Below are 14,015 nucleotides of genomic sequence, written 5' to 3'. Positions count from 1 at the left end.
ATTTTAAAATCATTCCAGCTCTATAGCATGTCATGTAGTAATATTATAAACACAACCATGAATCTAATCTTTGTTACCTGGAGTCAAGTTGATGTGAACCCAGATTTTCCCATGGGGGGAAAACATATAACTGCTGGTTTCTGTGTAGGAAGCCTTGTTGAAAAATCCAGTCAAGTGCTAATGATAAAACTGCACAGAGACAAAGCCAATCTACAAAGTACTGGCAATCTTAAAGCAATTTATTAAAGCAAGTTTTTGTTGCTAATGAGTTCACACCCAAGAAAATCTATCTTTGTTGTTTTACAGAAATATACAGTTATTGATAACAGTTGTTAAGTGGTAATTCATTTCAAGGACTGATGTTGGTTGAAATAAGCATCTTCTTTCTGCAATCCATGATTGACTTGTCCTTGTTCTTACACCAGTAGCCAACGTCACTCACTTCTGTATCCTGTAACAGGGCAAATGAATTATTAGCAAAGATATCTACCAAGTAGTCATAACTTTGGGGCCCCCTACTGAACATACATGTGAACTCTACATGAATATATCACAGTCATTACAGAAGAACCTGATGATACAAGATAGCTTGTGCTTGGATTGTTTCCTCTCACCTCCTCCTTGACCTCCAGCTCAGCGTCTAGGATGTCTCAAACATCTTCTTCCTGTCAGCTTTGTCCTCAATGTTCTTACGCCAGTCACCTACAGCTTCTTTGTCCTTTAAAAGTAGAGAGTGAAAGAAGAAGTAGATCAGCACGGCCCAGACTCATACACGCAGACAGAAGAATATTAAACAATGAGCTTTTTAAGAGTTGTTTTAAAGTTTGATAAATTGTAAAAATGGTTAAACCAGAAACACCTTGACCAGTACGACCAGAAACACCTTAACCAGAAACACCTTGACAAGTACGACCAGAAACATCTTAACCTGAAACACCTTGACCACGGCCAGAAACAACTTAACCAGAAACCCCTTAACCAGAAACACCTTAACCAGAAACACAATGACAAGTACGACCAGAAACATCTTAACCAGACACCTTAACCAGTACAGCCAGAAACACCTTAACCAGAAACACCTTGACCAGTACGACCAGAAACACCTTAACCAGAAACATCTTGACCAGCACGACCAGAAACACCTTAACCAGAAACACAATGACAAGTACGACCAGAAACATCTTAACCAGACACCTTAACCAGTACAGCCAGAAACATCTTAACCAAAAACACCTTGACCAGTACAACCAGAAACACCTTAACCAGAAACACCATGACAAGTACAACCAGACACATTTCATGAAACAGAATCCAAATCCGTTCATTTCTTTAATGCTAAAGGTTAAGATAACTTTCGTAAAGCTTTCTGGAAAAGGCATCTTACATCAATTCAAGGCTCTGTAAGGTCAATAACCACATGAAAAAAGCGTTAAATGCTCACCTCCTCCTTGACCTCCTTCTTAACTTGTTTCAGGTTGGCCCTCAGATCCATGTTCACAGTGTGTTTGGAGCCCAGCAGAGCCTTGAGCATTGCGTCAGCTGACATCCTCACTTTCCTCAGAGCTGGCTTCTTGAACTTCCCCTTCAGGTCCTGCACCTTGATGTGCAGGTCTTCAATCTGTAGGAACCAGTGAGAAAATACTTTGCATTTTTTAATCTTTTTTGTTGGTTAGAGTTAAGTTTTGTTTAAATTTTCGTATAGCAGTTGCACTTGCCTGAACAAAAACAATCATTGTGCACACAAGCTTTTGTTGAGAAAAGTGAGAATACCTCCTTGGCACTTTTGTTGACTTTGCTCTCCAGGTCATATCTCTCCTCATCTATCACATCGATCTTATGGTGAATCTCTTTGCAGAGATCCTGCAACACCATTTCACAAATATAGGATTATCTATTCAAGTTTCACTCATAATACATGAAACAAATTAAGAAAACATACAGTTATAAATCAGTTAAATGACACAATTCAGTTTTTGTGGGCTGATCAGAGCCAAATGGGAGTAGAGCGCAGAGATGTGTGTGTTTGTGGTACCTGCAGCTCCTGCATGGTTCTGGGCAGAGATAGAGCAGGGCAGGTCTCCTCCATGTACCTCTTCCTCCACTCCACCTGCTCCTTTGCCTCTTCTTCCAGTAAACCCTTGGCGATGGCGAGCATCAAACTCTGTACGAGAGCGAAATTAGTAACATGACCCTCTTTCTGTTGTCTTTGTTTTCTTTGCAGTGTAAGATACTGCATCTTACCTTCAGACTATGCTTGCGACTTGAGGACATCTTTTTTCTGAAAGGTTAGTTTATGGAGTATGAGATTAATGCAATTAAAATCAAGTAAAGGAAAATGCAGGATTATTTAAGTCGTTATTTTGTGATTCGTACTCACTCTGACATGGTGGCGTTTGTTTGGTTTCACACCCTGAGGACAAACAAGAGGTAAACTACTTGAACAGATGTTCTAAATATCACAATATTAGTTTCATTGCACATGAGTATCTTGGTCAAAAACTCTCAAACAATTAGATCTGAATCTCAGCCAAACACAGATTGAGAAGTGCATCTTAAGAAGGAACCCAAGAGAGTCTCAAGCAGCAAGCCTGCTGCACATTAGCATGGAATGTCCCTATCCAATGCATTCACGCATGATTGTTCCTCTGAGGAGAAACTCAATACCCACACAAGCGTTTTGGCCGTGGAAAAGCATCAGCTAAATAAAGCTAGAGCTATGTGGGGCCGGCTGTTCCTCTTGGGTGGCTGTGTCATGGAAGGTTTGTGCTCTGGAAGATGATCAAAAACCTGATAGCACCTCTATTAAGGCCCCTTGTGCCCTGCAGGCACATCTCTGACATGGCCAAGGCATTACCCCTCCCCTGAAATACAGGCTGTCTCCCAGGATCTGGGGCTGCAGTAGTTAACACCCTCCTCCAGTATGAATACAGGCTCTTCAGTGTGCCGGTAAGAACATACTGTCATGATCTGTTAATCGTATAGTGAGGATCCTTTTGCTTCGCTGTGGGCTCAGACACGGCTAGACAGAGACTCTTGCAAAGCCCTGACTGAGAAAGTTATTTTTGTTGTAAAACAATGTTATGAGAACTGAAAAATTTAGAAAAGTATGCAAATGGTCACCAGAAAACACAAAAGCAAAGTGATGGAATTAGGTTCAACAATATGACACATTATACACACAGGACTGATATAAGTTCATTCCTGATCAAATAGTTTTCTCTTAATTAAAAAAGGCAAAAAAATATCCATCTTCGAGGCAATCAGACATTCACATGATGTCATCCAACATTATTCTCGCAGGTTAAAAGCGATAACGCCTTGCTTCTGCGAAACCCAGGTCATCTACTGTCTTATCTAAGCAGATTCCCCAACATCCAGGTACTGTTTGGCTGTGACGCATGCCTTCCTGTCAGCACCCTGCAGACACAGGTCCCACACCAGCTGCAGCAGGCTAGCCCTCCACTGTCTGGGACGGATTATTTACATCCAAACAGTTTGCGATGACATCCAGTTTCAACACATCCCTTCGTCAGACAACAGAGATATCCCATCCTAAATTCTGATCTTACCAAATGTATAATTTTAACAAGATATCTCTCAAATTCAATTGTGTAAACTTCATGCAAGGTGGACGAGGAATCTTTACAATCTCAAGTGAAGACACTGATTTTTACAAAGACCCTTATTACACACATTAAAAACAAGTGATGCATCAATATAACCAACGCAGACTTAAAACTACACACCAGCAGCACTTTAGAAAGGAACAAAGTCACCAGGTCTCAACTTAATCCACAAACCAAAGTAACACAGTGGAAATGAAAAACAAGCAGTTAACAATCAACTCTGTAAATCCAAATAAGTCTTAAAATGAACCAGCAGCATAGCAGGATGAAATAGGAGCAGTTCTCACCTAGAACCGGGAGCAGACGATTTTGGCAGGAGGATGGGAGCAACTGGCCAGTAGCTTGCTGATGGCGTTAGAAGTAGGTATATATTGCATTCCCTGATGGCCACGGAAGACCCATCTTTCTCTTTATGGAAGTAGATTCACCCACAGACCAATAAGCTAGCAAGCACCTGAAATACTATATCCGACCCCCAACTCCCCCCATCTCCCTCTATTATAAATAACCCTCTCTTTCACATTGTGACTATTAATTTGATGATTAGTCAAGGTCTTTAGTTGAGCTCCTTATGGGCAGGAAGTGCTGGTGTGATACTTCCTTTCCAGTCTCACGCCTAAAAGCAGTCAGCATACGATGCAATAAAGTAAAGGAGGCGAGAATCAACTATATTAGTTAGACTTGCATTTGAACAAGAGTTACTGCTCTTGTTCAAACGCTAACGTAGTAACGGCCAATATAATGTGAACACGTTGAGTTTGAGTCAGTTTAAGCAGGTGTGACCCAGACCTGTAGGGACAGCTGCAGGAACAGCTGGTGTAGATGTAGCCGATAGAGGTTGAGGAGTTGCACAGTAAATAAGGAGCTCCAGGGGTATGTTAGTGTACTGCTGTGGTAAAACAGCAGGAAATAAGTATCTGTTAATAGAATTTGTGCTTTTTTAGCAAACAATTGATGTAGGGAGGAGTTTCCTCTCTGAATATGGCAGCCTTTCCTAACTCAATCGCTGATTAATCAGGGGAGACAAATTGTTAATTGTTAATAATTGAGTTGAAGGATTAGGAAACATACACCTACTTAGCAAGTCAGGATAGGGCTGTTTTATCCTCTCTATCACGAGACATTCAGCTGCAGGGTTGGAATGGGCACAGGTGGGATTAAGCTATTAAATGACCGTGGCATGTAAATCTGCACAAAGCAGATAATCATTAATGCGTCTGCCAGCTGGAACATTTATGTCCGCAGACACATCCTTCATGTCCTCAGACATCCTTTATGTCCGCAGACACATCCTTCATGTACTCAGACATCCTTTATGTCCGCAGACACATCCTTCATGTCCGCAGACACATCCTTCATGTCCTCAGACATCCTTTATGTCCGCAGACACATCCTTCATGTACTCAGACACATCCTTTATGTCCGCAGACACATCCTTCATGTACTCAGACATCCTTTATGTCCGCAGACACATCCTTCATGTCCGCAGACACATCCTTCATGTACTCAGACACATCCTTTATGTCCGCAGACACATCCTTCATGTACTCAGACACATCCTTTATGTCCGCAGACACATCCTTCATGTCCGCAGACACATCCTTTATGTACTCAGACACATCCTTCATGTACTCAGACATCCTTTATGTCCGCAGACACATCCTTCATGTACTCAGACACATCCTTTATGTCCGCAGACACATCCTTCATGTACTCAGACACATCCTTCATGTACTCAGACATCCTTTATGTCCGCAGACACATCCTTCATGTCCGCAGACACATCCTTTATGTACTCAGACACATCCTTCATGTACTCAGACACATCCTTTATGTCCGCAGACACATCCTTCATGTACTCAGACACATCCTTTATGTCCGCAGACACATCCTTCATGTACTCAGACATCCTTTATGTCCGCAGACACATCCTTCATGTACTCAGACACATCCTTTATGTCCGCAGACACATCCTTCATGTACTCAGACATCCTTTACGTCCGCAGACACATCCTTCATGTACTCAGACACATCCTTTATGTCCGCAGACACATCCTTTTTGTCTGCAGACACATCCTTCAACTGGGGGCAGGAGGACGGAGAATGGGACTATACTTCCAGGATTTATTATAGTAAAAATTCACTCTGAACATTTCTATGAACTCTTTGTCAGCCATCTTTTCTTTACAATATATGACATCATTGTATGACATCAGAATTTTTTTTATGTACAGTATATCAAAAATGTATTAAACCATAGAGTACTTCAACTCGAATTTGGGCAACCTTGATAAGTGGGACTCACCTTCAGAATGTTTATATTTGGACATTTTTAGGAAACCTTAGGTGACACTTAAAACGTCCTTGAAGCATACTTAATATGAATATTCTTTTATCGAATCTTAATAAAAATCCCCAAAACTGAGCAGCAGGAGAAAGACCTCTGTCCTGCAGGCTGTAAGGTCTACCTGCCTTACTGGGACCTCTGTCCTGCAGGCTGTAAGGTCTACCTGCCTTACTGGGACCTCTGTCCTGCAGGCTGTAAGGTCTACCTGCCTTACTGGGACCTCTGTCCTGCAGGCTGTAAGGTCTACCTGCCTTAATGGCACCTCTGTCCTGCAGGCTGTCAGGTCTACCTGCCTTAATGGGACACGATTCACAACTCAAATTCAAGTCGTTTGCATCCAGTTAGGTTGACAGGAATTTACAAAGACAACTGTGAACTGTTTCAGGAATGCCCCCGGATGTTGCTATTGATAGTGTGACACTTGGCAGAGCCCAACTAGGAAGTGGCTCGTGTTTCCAAACAGACGTACAGTACACTGGACACAAACCAACACTACGTTGCTATGACTTTTTTCTTTCTTTTTTTGAAGCAAGGATGTTTATTTGTGTATAGAGATCTTTTATTTTTGTATTTGCAACTTTGTTTAATTTTCATGTAAACTGTTACCCCGTTCTTCCCAACGTGACAGGATTGCATCATGGAGGAAACAGCCCCCAGCAGATGTAATATGATGGCAGCACTTCATAATAATAACAACCCTAATAGACCACTAATCTCATCAACAAACCAGACCACACACATCTTAGAGTTATGGAGATAATGTTTAGAATAATATGCATTTCCCTTTCATATTTACATGTAAAAATGCATCAGACTCTAAAAAACATGACACAGGAAATACATTGCTTCACATATTCTAATTTCGTAATCATCCAGAAGATTATGGACCATTTAGAATTCACCTGAGAACAAGTTGTAACATGTTAAAACATCCAGAACACTTTTGTCAAAAGCCCAAATCATCTTTACTAGAACATAAATTCAGTTTTAAAGAGTAAAACGCAATAGTGATTACCTTGAGAGAAAAAAAAAGAAAGTATTTTTCTGTCAAGGGAAACGATGGCCACAGTAGTTAATTACAGAAAAAAAACAAAATAGCTCCTAATCACCATGGGTGATTGGTCACCATTCACCACATTTTGCATTTGTAAAAATACAAGCACTATACAGCGACTTATCACCAACAGAAGTTACAGCATTAAACCAATTCACAAAAGAAGATTCTTTTGTAATATCATTACATCATGTGTCCTGATAAAACATTAATAGCATCAATAGAAAAGTGAACAAAAATGTTATCAATGCCCAACAACTGCATACAATGTGTGCAAGTGTCACTGTATCGTCACAAGACACAAACCCAAACCACAGCACCAAACCTCCAGGTTCCTTTCATAGAGAATCACCACACATTAACACACATGTACTACAACCTTACAAGAAATATCTACACAGATGTTATTGAGAAGCTAAATTATTCCTCCTCTGTGACACTGCAACCACTTCGGAGGGTAAGAACTGAAACCACTAGACTAGATCACTATGTAATTACCTAGACTAGATCACTATGTAATTAACTAGACTAGATCACTATGTAATTACCATATTTTAATGTAACACAATGTTATTACATTAATTGAAATCCAGAGGTCTTTGAGAACTCAACTCAAAAAGTGATCCAACAGGCGAAAGCACTGTCCTCGCACTACAACCTACCAAACGGTGCATTTCTGAGTCTTGCGAGTAGTGCAATTACATCTGTTGCAGTATAACACGCTGAATTGTTATTCAGCCTGATTATAATACTGACTTTGTATAAAAAAAGGGTACTGACCACCAGTTTTACTGCATACACCAAAGCTAAAATCACAAAGCCACAGTTTCCAAGTACCACTACGTCAACAAAAAAAAGGTTAAAGAATGATGTCACTTTGATTAAGACAGTTTTCCTCACAGAGGGAAGCTATGATCTTCCAACTGGTTTCGTGACCATGGAAAATGTCTGGAGGATACCATACTGTCCATGTGTAAGATGATGAGAGTAGAGGCTGCCATGTACAGCAACAGGTATCCATGTGCAAAGTCTCCCAGCATGTGGCTCCTCCACCCCCCTCCACCAGCCAGGAGAAGGGCAGATTATCCAGTAACAAGTCCAGTCTTCTGTTGCCAGGCACCAGAAGCAGTTAGTAGCTTATTGGAATGACATCAATAGGTCTCCTGAGTCTTCCAAGCATTTCTGTTCATATTCATCTTCCCCTGAAACCAAACCTGACCCATGGCTGCAAGATGAGCGGCCAAAGGCATCGTTTTCAGCTCACTTCTCGGATTCTAGAACATAATCATTTGACTTTGTTAGCAGCTGTACAAAGAACATCTTGTCTGTCTCCTCATATGGAAATGGGGAGAAAAACTAAAAGGAGATCCCAGATCACATTCACAGGCTGTTCAATGGCAACACCAGCAGCAATTCCATTTCACAACTTTTGTGACGCAGGTGTCACAACTACAACTGATTGGCTAGTCTAACGACAACATGTACAGCTGCCCATCATTCACTCTTTAAAACCCCCCAAAACAAAAACAATCAAATGCCCATACCATGATACAAAAAAAACAGAACCCAGATGATCCGAGTGTGTGAGCCCGTCAGGACCAGGCTACCCTCCGAGAGATGGCCTGCTTGAAGCCCTCAGGGTCCACGCTGGCCCCCGGCCTCAGAGCCCTCTCCAGGCTCACCAGCACGTCCTGGTGGCACTCCCGGATGTTCAAGGGGTACTTGGCTCTCAGCAGCTCGTAGGCGGTCAGAAGCCTCATGTTCTGCTTCACCATAAGGTACTGGATGATGCACGCGGGCGCCAGAGAGTAGCCGTCGCGGCAGTGCACCAGCACGCGCTTCCTCTTCTCGGTGGACGCGTCGATGCAGCCGTTGATGTCGTCAAAGCAGCGCTGCTTGAGGGCGGGGTTCTCGCCCGGCGCGTCGGGGCCCTGTGCTATGTCCACCTTGAGGCGGGACCAGCTGTGCCGGGCACCGCGGGAGCAGGTGCAGGGGATGAGGCTGAGGCAGCGGCCTGGCCCGGGCTCTCCAGGCAGGCCGCTCATGTCGATGATGATGTCGATGTTGTTGCGACACAGCGTGCGCCCGCTGTAGGCTGCATTCAGGTTGCCCACGTAGATATAGTCCGTCACCTTGGAGATGACGGGCTCGGAGTACTGGAAGTGCTCGGGGCCGCTGGGTTTGGGCTCCGGGGCGTCGGGGGTCCTGCCCCCCACGCCGGCCGGCCCTGTAGCCGCCCGGCGACTGTAGTTCCGCAGCTTCTTGGAGCCTGAGCGGGAGGGGGGGTTGGAGTCGGACTCAGAGCTGCTGTTCCAGGGAGGGGAGAAGAGGGAGAAGCGGCTGGAGGACTTGCTCTTGGTGAGGGTCTCCACCGGGCTGGGCAGGCCGGAGCTGGAGGCGCAGAACAGAGAGGCTCTCTCCAGGGAGCCCGTGCTGCTGGCAGCCCCGGCGCTGTGGGCCTGCTCCATCTGCAACACAGGACATCCACACTGGAGCTGCAGCAGCCACACAGCACTGGCAGGAGCAGGCACATGTCCACCACACAAATGAACAGTGGATGTTCAAATTTGAGCGGCCACTCAATAGATGACCATTTTTTGGGGGTGGCGAGTGTACAAAATCTACTAGCCTCTCACATATTTTAGCAGCACTTGGCTGCTGGATGCTTATCCTGTGCCCTCAGAGGATACATGCCTCACGTTACATTTGATTCATTTAGAAAACAGTGTTTTTCAAAGTGACATAAAAATAGTGCATGTGGAACAGCGAATAACAGCACAGAGGCGCTAACAGTATTCAGGTTGTCAGAGTCGACGGACGCTCTGTGTTTTCCAGGTAACCTCATGTCAGCTCCCAGGCATTATGCAAGAATAAAAGTCTTAGTTACCATATTATATACTATACGGTGCAGCAAAAGACATATGAAGTCTCTTACAAGAGTGATCCAACAGGATCTCATACAGAACACGTAGAGAAACCCCTCATTTGCAGGGTTTTACAGAAGTAATGTACTGCTAATGTATAGGGAAGGTACAGCTCAGTGGTAGAGCACCACTGCAGATCAAGAAGTTTCAAGTTTAAATCCTCCCTGTGAATTGCATTTGATATACAGGAAGTGCCGGCAGTGTTAAATGAACACATTACCTGGTTACTTGGTAACTGGGGTCAGATGGCTGAGCGGTTAGGTAATCGGGCTAATAATCAGAAGGTTACCGGTTCGATTCCCGATCCTGCCATATGACGTTGTGTCCTTGGGCAAGGCACTTCACTGTACTTGCCTCGGGGAATGTCCCTGTACTTACTGTTAGTCCCTCTGGATAAGAGCGTCTGCTAAATGACTAAATGTAAATGTACTTGTTCCTGGCTCTGGAACAGCTGCTTGTGTTTTACTGCTGTTCTTGTCCTTATTTATGACACTTAAATATGAGTTTATGTCTACTAAGTAGCTGTCGCTTGCCATGTCCCAAGAACGTCACTGGTCACAATGACCATGCGTTTAGACTGCCCGCTTGATACCTGAAATATGTGTTTCAGGAGTTTTGATCAGTTTGACTGTCAGTTAGTACCTGAGCTTTGAGGTTGTTCTTCCATTCCTGGGTCTCCAGGGTCTTGAAGCGGCCATTGCTGTCGGAGGACACAGAGAGGCAGAGGGGCCGGTGGACACGGGGGGGCAGCTGGGGGGTGAGGGCCGCGGGGGCCGCGGGGGCCAGGGGGGCAGAGCGGACGTCCTGCTGTTCGTTCCTACTCATCATCAGGTTGGGACATGAGCCTGGGGCACGGAACCAGATGAACAGAAACACAACTGGATCAGCACGATTACAGAGTCACAGATATCGCAGGAAAAACCAACTGCAGCACACAAAATATGTATGCGGTTTGTCAAATGACATACTATCCCCATAGCAGTAAATACTAAGGGCTCAAATGTTAAAGTATTGCTTGTGGTTCTCAAGAGTTGAACAATGCTCTTAGGTATCTGTATTGTCTGTAACGGTAACTCCAGGAAGACGAGACTTACCAGTGGCACATTCTGATCGATTTATGGACTGTATCTGCAGAGTGTGTATTTTGAATGTGTTGTAAAGATGCTTGGCAATACCTGCAATTCAAAGGACAAGGGCTTGTAATCTGAGACATTATAGGTATTTTCATGCAACTTCAGTTAACTTTTAACACAGGTGACTGAGTTAGCAACATCAATCGCACAACGCAAATCTTACCTGTTCTGCCATTCTGTTTGGAAAGCACCTTTTTATCCAACAGTTTAAGTGAAACTATGTCTTTGTTCAATTTCTCCACGGTTTCCATGTTCTGCCTCCTGTTGACAGAGGCATGTCAAACGTTCGGTGAGGTTGCCCGTCGTATACAATACAGGTCTCAGTGTTCTCGATGGCCATCATAGCTAGGTAGCTAATTAGCTAGCTACAGACTTGTGTGCTTTGGAGTGTGCAGCCCGGTGCGGTAATCTAACGTTAACTATCATTACAGCATCCACGACCTGTGTCAGCGATTTATTTCGGAAGATATCCCACACATCAAACAAAGAGGAATGACAACTCGTTCGTGGCCAGGACTTGCAAATACGTATGACTCATAATGTGCAGTTAGCTAGAAAGCTCGTCGCTGGCTTGTTGTCTATGTAGTTCATGCTACAATGCTAGGCTGGCTATCTTGCGGGATGGACAGCAAGCTACACACTACTAGTGAATGGATTGAGTCATTAGACGCGTACTAACTGTGAATGATGTCAGCCTATAATAATCAAGCTTGACAACGTTACCAGATAATTCAGCATTTTCTCGAAATGTTGCAGAAATCTCCAAATAATACCTAGCTAGACCTAGCTACTTAGCTACTACGTACTGCTCATCCAGATAACAGAGCTGTCTTTGCTGCATTATAACTAACTAGCTAGCTGTCTGGCTTGCTAGTTTAATGGCGATCTGATTTCAAGTAACAGACCCAAACTTTTAAACCACACCTGTGGAAACCCTCTCGGTAACACAGCAGAGTCCATAGCTGCTAGTACTAGCTCCGCGACCGAAGTAGGAGCGTACTGTAGCACGAGCCCGGGCCATCCTCTGGTCTCGCTCTGCAGCACTGTGAAGCGCACGTGAACGCATCTCCCCTCAACATCACGATGACCGAAATTGTGGTGAATGTGGTCTGTCTGGTTGTGTTCACCTCGCGTATTGTCGGAAAAAAAAGTAATGTTTGCCTTTTAGAATGCTTACAGTTCCTAAAATTATTGTTCAACACAAAATGTGTTAAGAAAAATAACACAATTATAAATCAAGGAAAACTACTATTCCATTCTCTTCATGTCACCACACAGTAAATTGTGTTTTCATCACAGCGAGAGAACCATCAAGTTATCTTAGTTGCCCGTCTCATCCAAAATGGTTCAGTTGAATGCAACAAAGCATAAAATAATCATCATGATGAGATACAAGACTAAGTCACTTGTTTAGAAAGCTCATAAAACTCACCTATGTTGGTGGTGATACATTATTGCTGGTACCAGGTAGATATTTAGTATCTTCTAATTTCCCGGGATCACTGACTAAGCTTGTTGTAGGTTGCGGTATAAGATACCCTACACAAGATGAGACAGGCTTTAATTGGACAGCTCAGTACTGCCCCTGTCAGATGATGCCACTGTGCTGCTCAAACACAGAAGCTATTGACACATCTGGTACCAGTGAAGTGAACCTCATATTATAATGTTTGTAACAAAGGCCACCTTTTGCAATTCTTTTGAATATCTAACAATAGCATTTGTGGTATTTTAATACTCAAGCATGTCAGGTTCCATCCGGATTTTACATAACGCTTCTTCATCGTCTAGGTACAAAATGCAGCTTTCTTCATAATTGTCTTATTTCTTACTACCCTGCTACACACACCAGCAAACCTAGCAAGAGAAAACCAGCCAAGAGATTAAAACAGATATCGGGATATAATGTTGTCTGGTGGACATTAATAAACACACTGGGTAAGTGGTGTCATTTACATCTCAAAGAGCCCAAGCTGCTTAGCTATTCATTTTCAGGTACAAGAAGTGCATCAGTAAGTCTGCTCACCAGCTGAAGATGTCCTGACCAGCCTGTTGCCAACACAGTGGCCTTGTGGGTCCTGTACTCTCTGCTTCCTCTCCCTCTCTCTGTCACTAACACCAGGCTGCTGAATGGGGATGTTTCTAAACACAGGCTACCTGCTTAAACAACATTTACCATGAGCTAGAGACAGAGCCTAAGATTGTGGATAACATCATGACAGTAGGACACAGTACTAACATCAGAATCTTTATTTGTTTTCTAATGACTCTCTTACTGACTTTTTTGGTCTGGTTTCATGTATCTAAATAATATGATCTAAATAGCTCTTTCTGTATAGGGATGGTTTTGACTGGATGAAGCTGGTAAGGAGGTTGCAGGACCCCTGCCGGCTGTTTGAGCCTCCTCCTGTTTCACCATAGGTCACCCAGTGGAGGCTGTGTCTGGGCCTGTTCAGAACAGGCTTCACAGCGTGAGGATCAGAGCAGGGTGAGCTCACAGCACACTGAGTCATGACCTACGGTCCCTGGAGCCCTCACTGGGTCCTAAACCCCTCCCGTTCATGGAACACACCTGAGCCGAGCCACTTCCCCCATCATTGAAGTAGTGCTCATGGACCCCAAATCTACTCTGTTCCTTTAGGACACTATAAATGTGTCACTATAAAAGTGTATTTGATAAAAGCTGCTTTACTTGCATGGCATCTTGTAATCGTACTGCTTCATAAGCTCCAAAACATGAGCCTCTTGTAGAATGTCATCTAAAATGTATATTTAATAAGGCTGACGTAAGCAGCACCCCGTGAGAGTAATGTTTCCAAATAGGGCTCTTTCAGGATCCCAGAATCCTAATGAGGAGGTCTTGATGAGGATGAATAGGTGCTGAAGTAGGGAAACCTGTTGTTGTTGTTGTTGTCAGTAGCAGGAGGTCCC

The 14,015-nt window shown here is 43.7% G+C and overlaps 2 protein-coding genes across 6 annotated transcripts; both read right to left on the bottom strand.

Annotated features, from left to right (window-relative positions):
- Window positions 1–227: 227 nt before the first annotated feature.
- On the bottom strand, window positions 228–4,000 carry LOC146258074 (troponin I, fast skeletal muscle-like). Its single transcript, XM_084671283.1, has 8 exons — window positions 3,914–4,000; window positions 2,378–2,410; window positions 2,242–2,278; window positions 2,033–2,161; window positions 1,771–1,860; window positions 1,442–1,618; window positions 615–718; window positions 228–451 (listed from the first exon to the last, which is right to left on the bottom strand). The coding sequence occupies exons 2-7, from the start codon at window positions 2,383–2,385 to the stop codon at window positions 641–643; spliced, it is 519 nt and encodes a 172-aa protein (XP_084527409.1). The 5' UTR covers window positions 2,386–2,410; window positions 3,914–4,000; the 3' UTR covers window positions 228–451; window positions 615–640.
- Window positions 4,001–6,437: 2,437 nt separating this feature from the next.
- Window positions 6,438–12,622, bottom strand: LOC146258073 (uncharacterized). 5 transcript variants are annotated; one of them, XM_084671276.1, is made up of 5 exons: window positions 12,517–12,622; window positions 11,248–11,345; window positions 11,046–11,126; window positions 10,594–10,796; window positions 6,438–9,495 (listed from the first exon to the last, which is right to left on the bottom strand). In XM_084671276.1, exons 1-5 carry the CDS (start codon window positions 12,534–12,536, stop codon window positions 8,620–8,622), a joined length of 1,278 nt encoding a protein of 425 aa, XP_084527402.1. In that variant the 5' UTR covers window positions 12,537–12,622; the 3' UTR covers window positions 6,438–8,619. The 5 variants fall into 5 exon arrangements, with proteins under 5 accessions (XP_084527402.1, XP_084527403.1, XP_084527404.1 ...); XM_084671277.1 differs by lacking the exon at window positions 12,517–12,622 and adding an exon at window positions 12,009–12,174; XM_084671278.1 differs by lacking the exon at window positions 12,517–12,622 and adding an exon at window positions 11,808–11,993.
- Between the last annotated feature and the right edge of the window lie 1,393 nt (window positions 12,623–14,015).

This window comes from Hypomesus nipponensis, chromosome 14, assembly GCF_054491055.1.
Source record: "Hypomesus nipponensis isolate SF chromosome 14, ASM5449105v1, whole genome shotgun sequence".
Taxonomy (NCBI): domain Eukaryota; kingdom Metazoa; phylum Chordata; class Actinopteri; order Osmeriformes; family Osmeridae; genus Hypomesus; species Hypomesus nipponensis.
This window is presented reverse-complemented; position numbering and strand designations above follow the sequence as displayed.

Excerpts from the sequence above, each read along its gene's own strand:
- LOC146258074 (XM_084671283.1), bottom strand. Across the intron at positions 2,162-2,241 it reads GTCGCAAGCATAGTCTGAAG|AGTTTGATGCTCGCCATCGC; the intron begins GTAAGATGCAGT and ends GCTCTCGTACAG. Across the intron at positions 1,619-1,770 it reads TCAACAAAAGTGCCAAGGAG|ATTGAAGACCTGCACATCAA; the intron begins GTATTCTCACTT and ends TGGTTCCTACAG.
- LOC146258073 (XM_084671276.1), bottom strand. The coding sequence starts at position 12,536 with ATGTATCACCACCAACATAG. Across the intron at positions 10,797-11,045 it reads TCGATCAGAATGTGCCACTG|GCTCATGTCCCAACCTGATG; the intron begins GTAAGTCTCGTC and ends TCCGTGCCCCAG. Across the intron at positions 9,496-10,593 it reads AGAACAACCTCAAAGCTCAG|ATGGAGCAGGCCCACAGCGC; the intron begins GTACTAACTGAC and ends CCTGTGTTGCAG.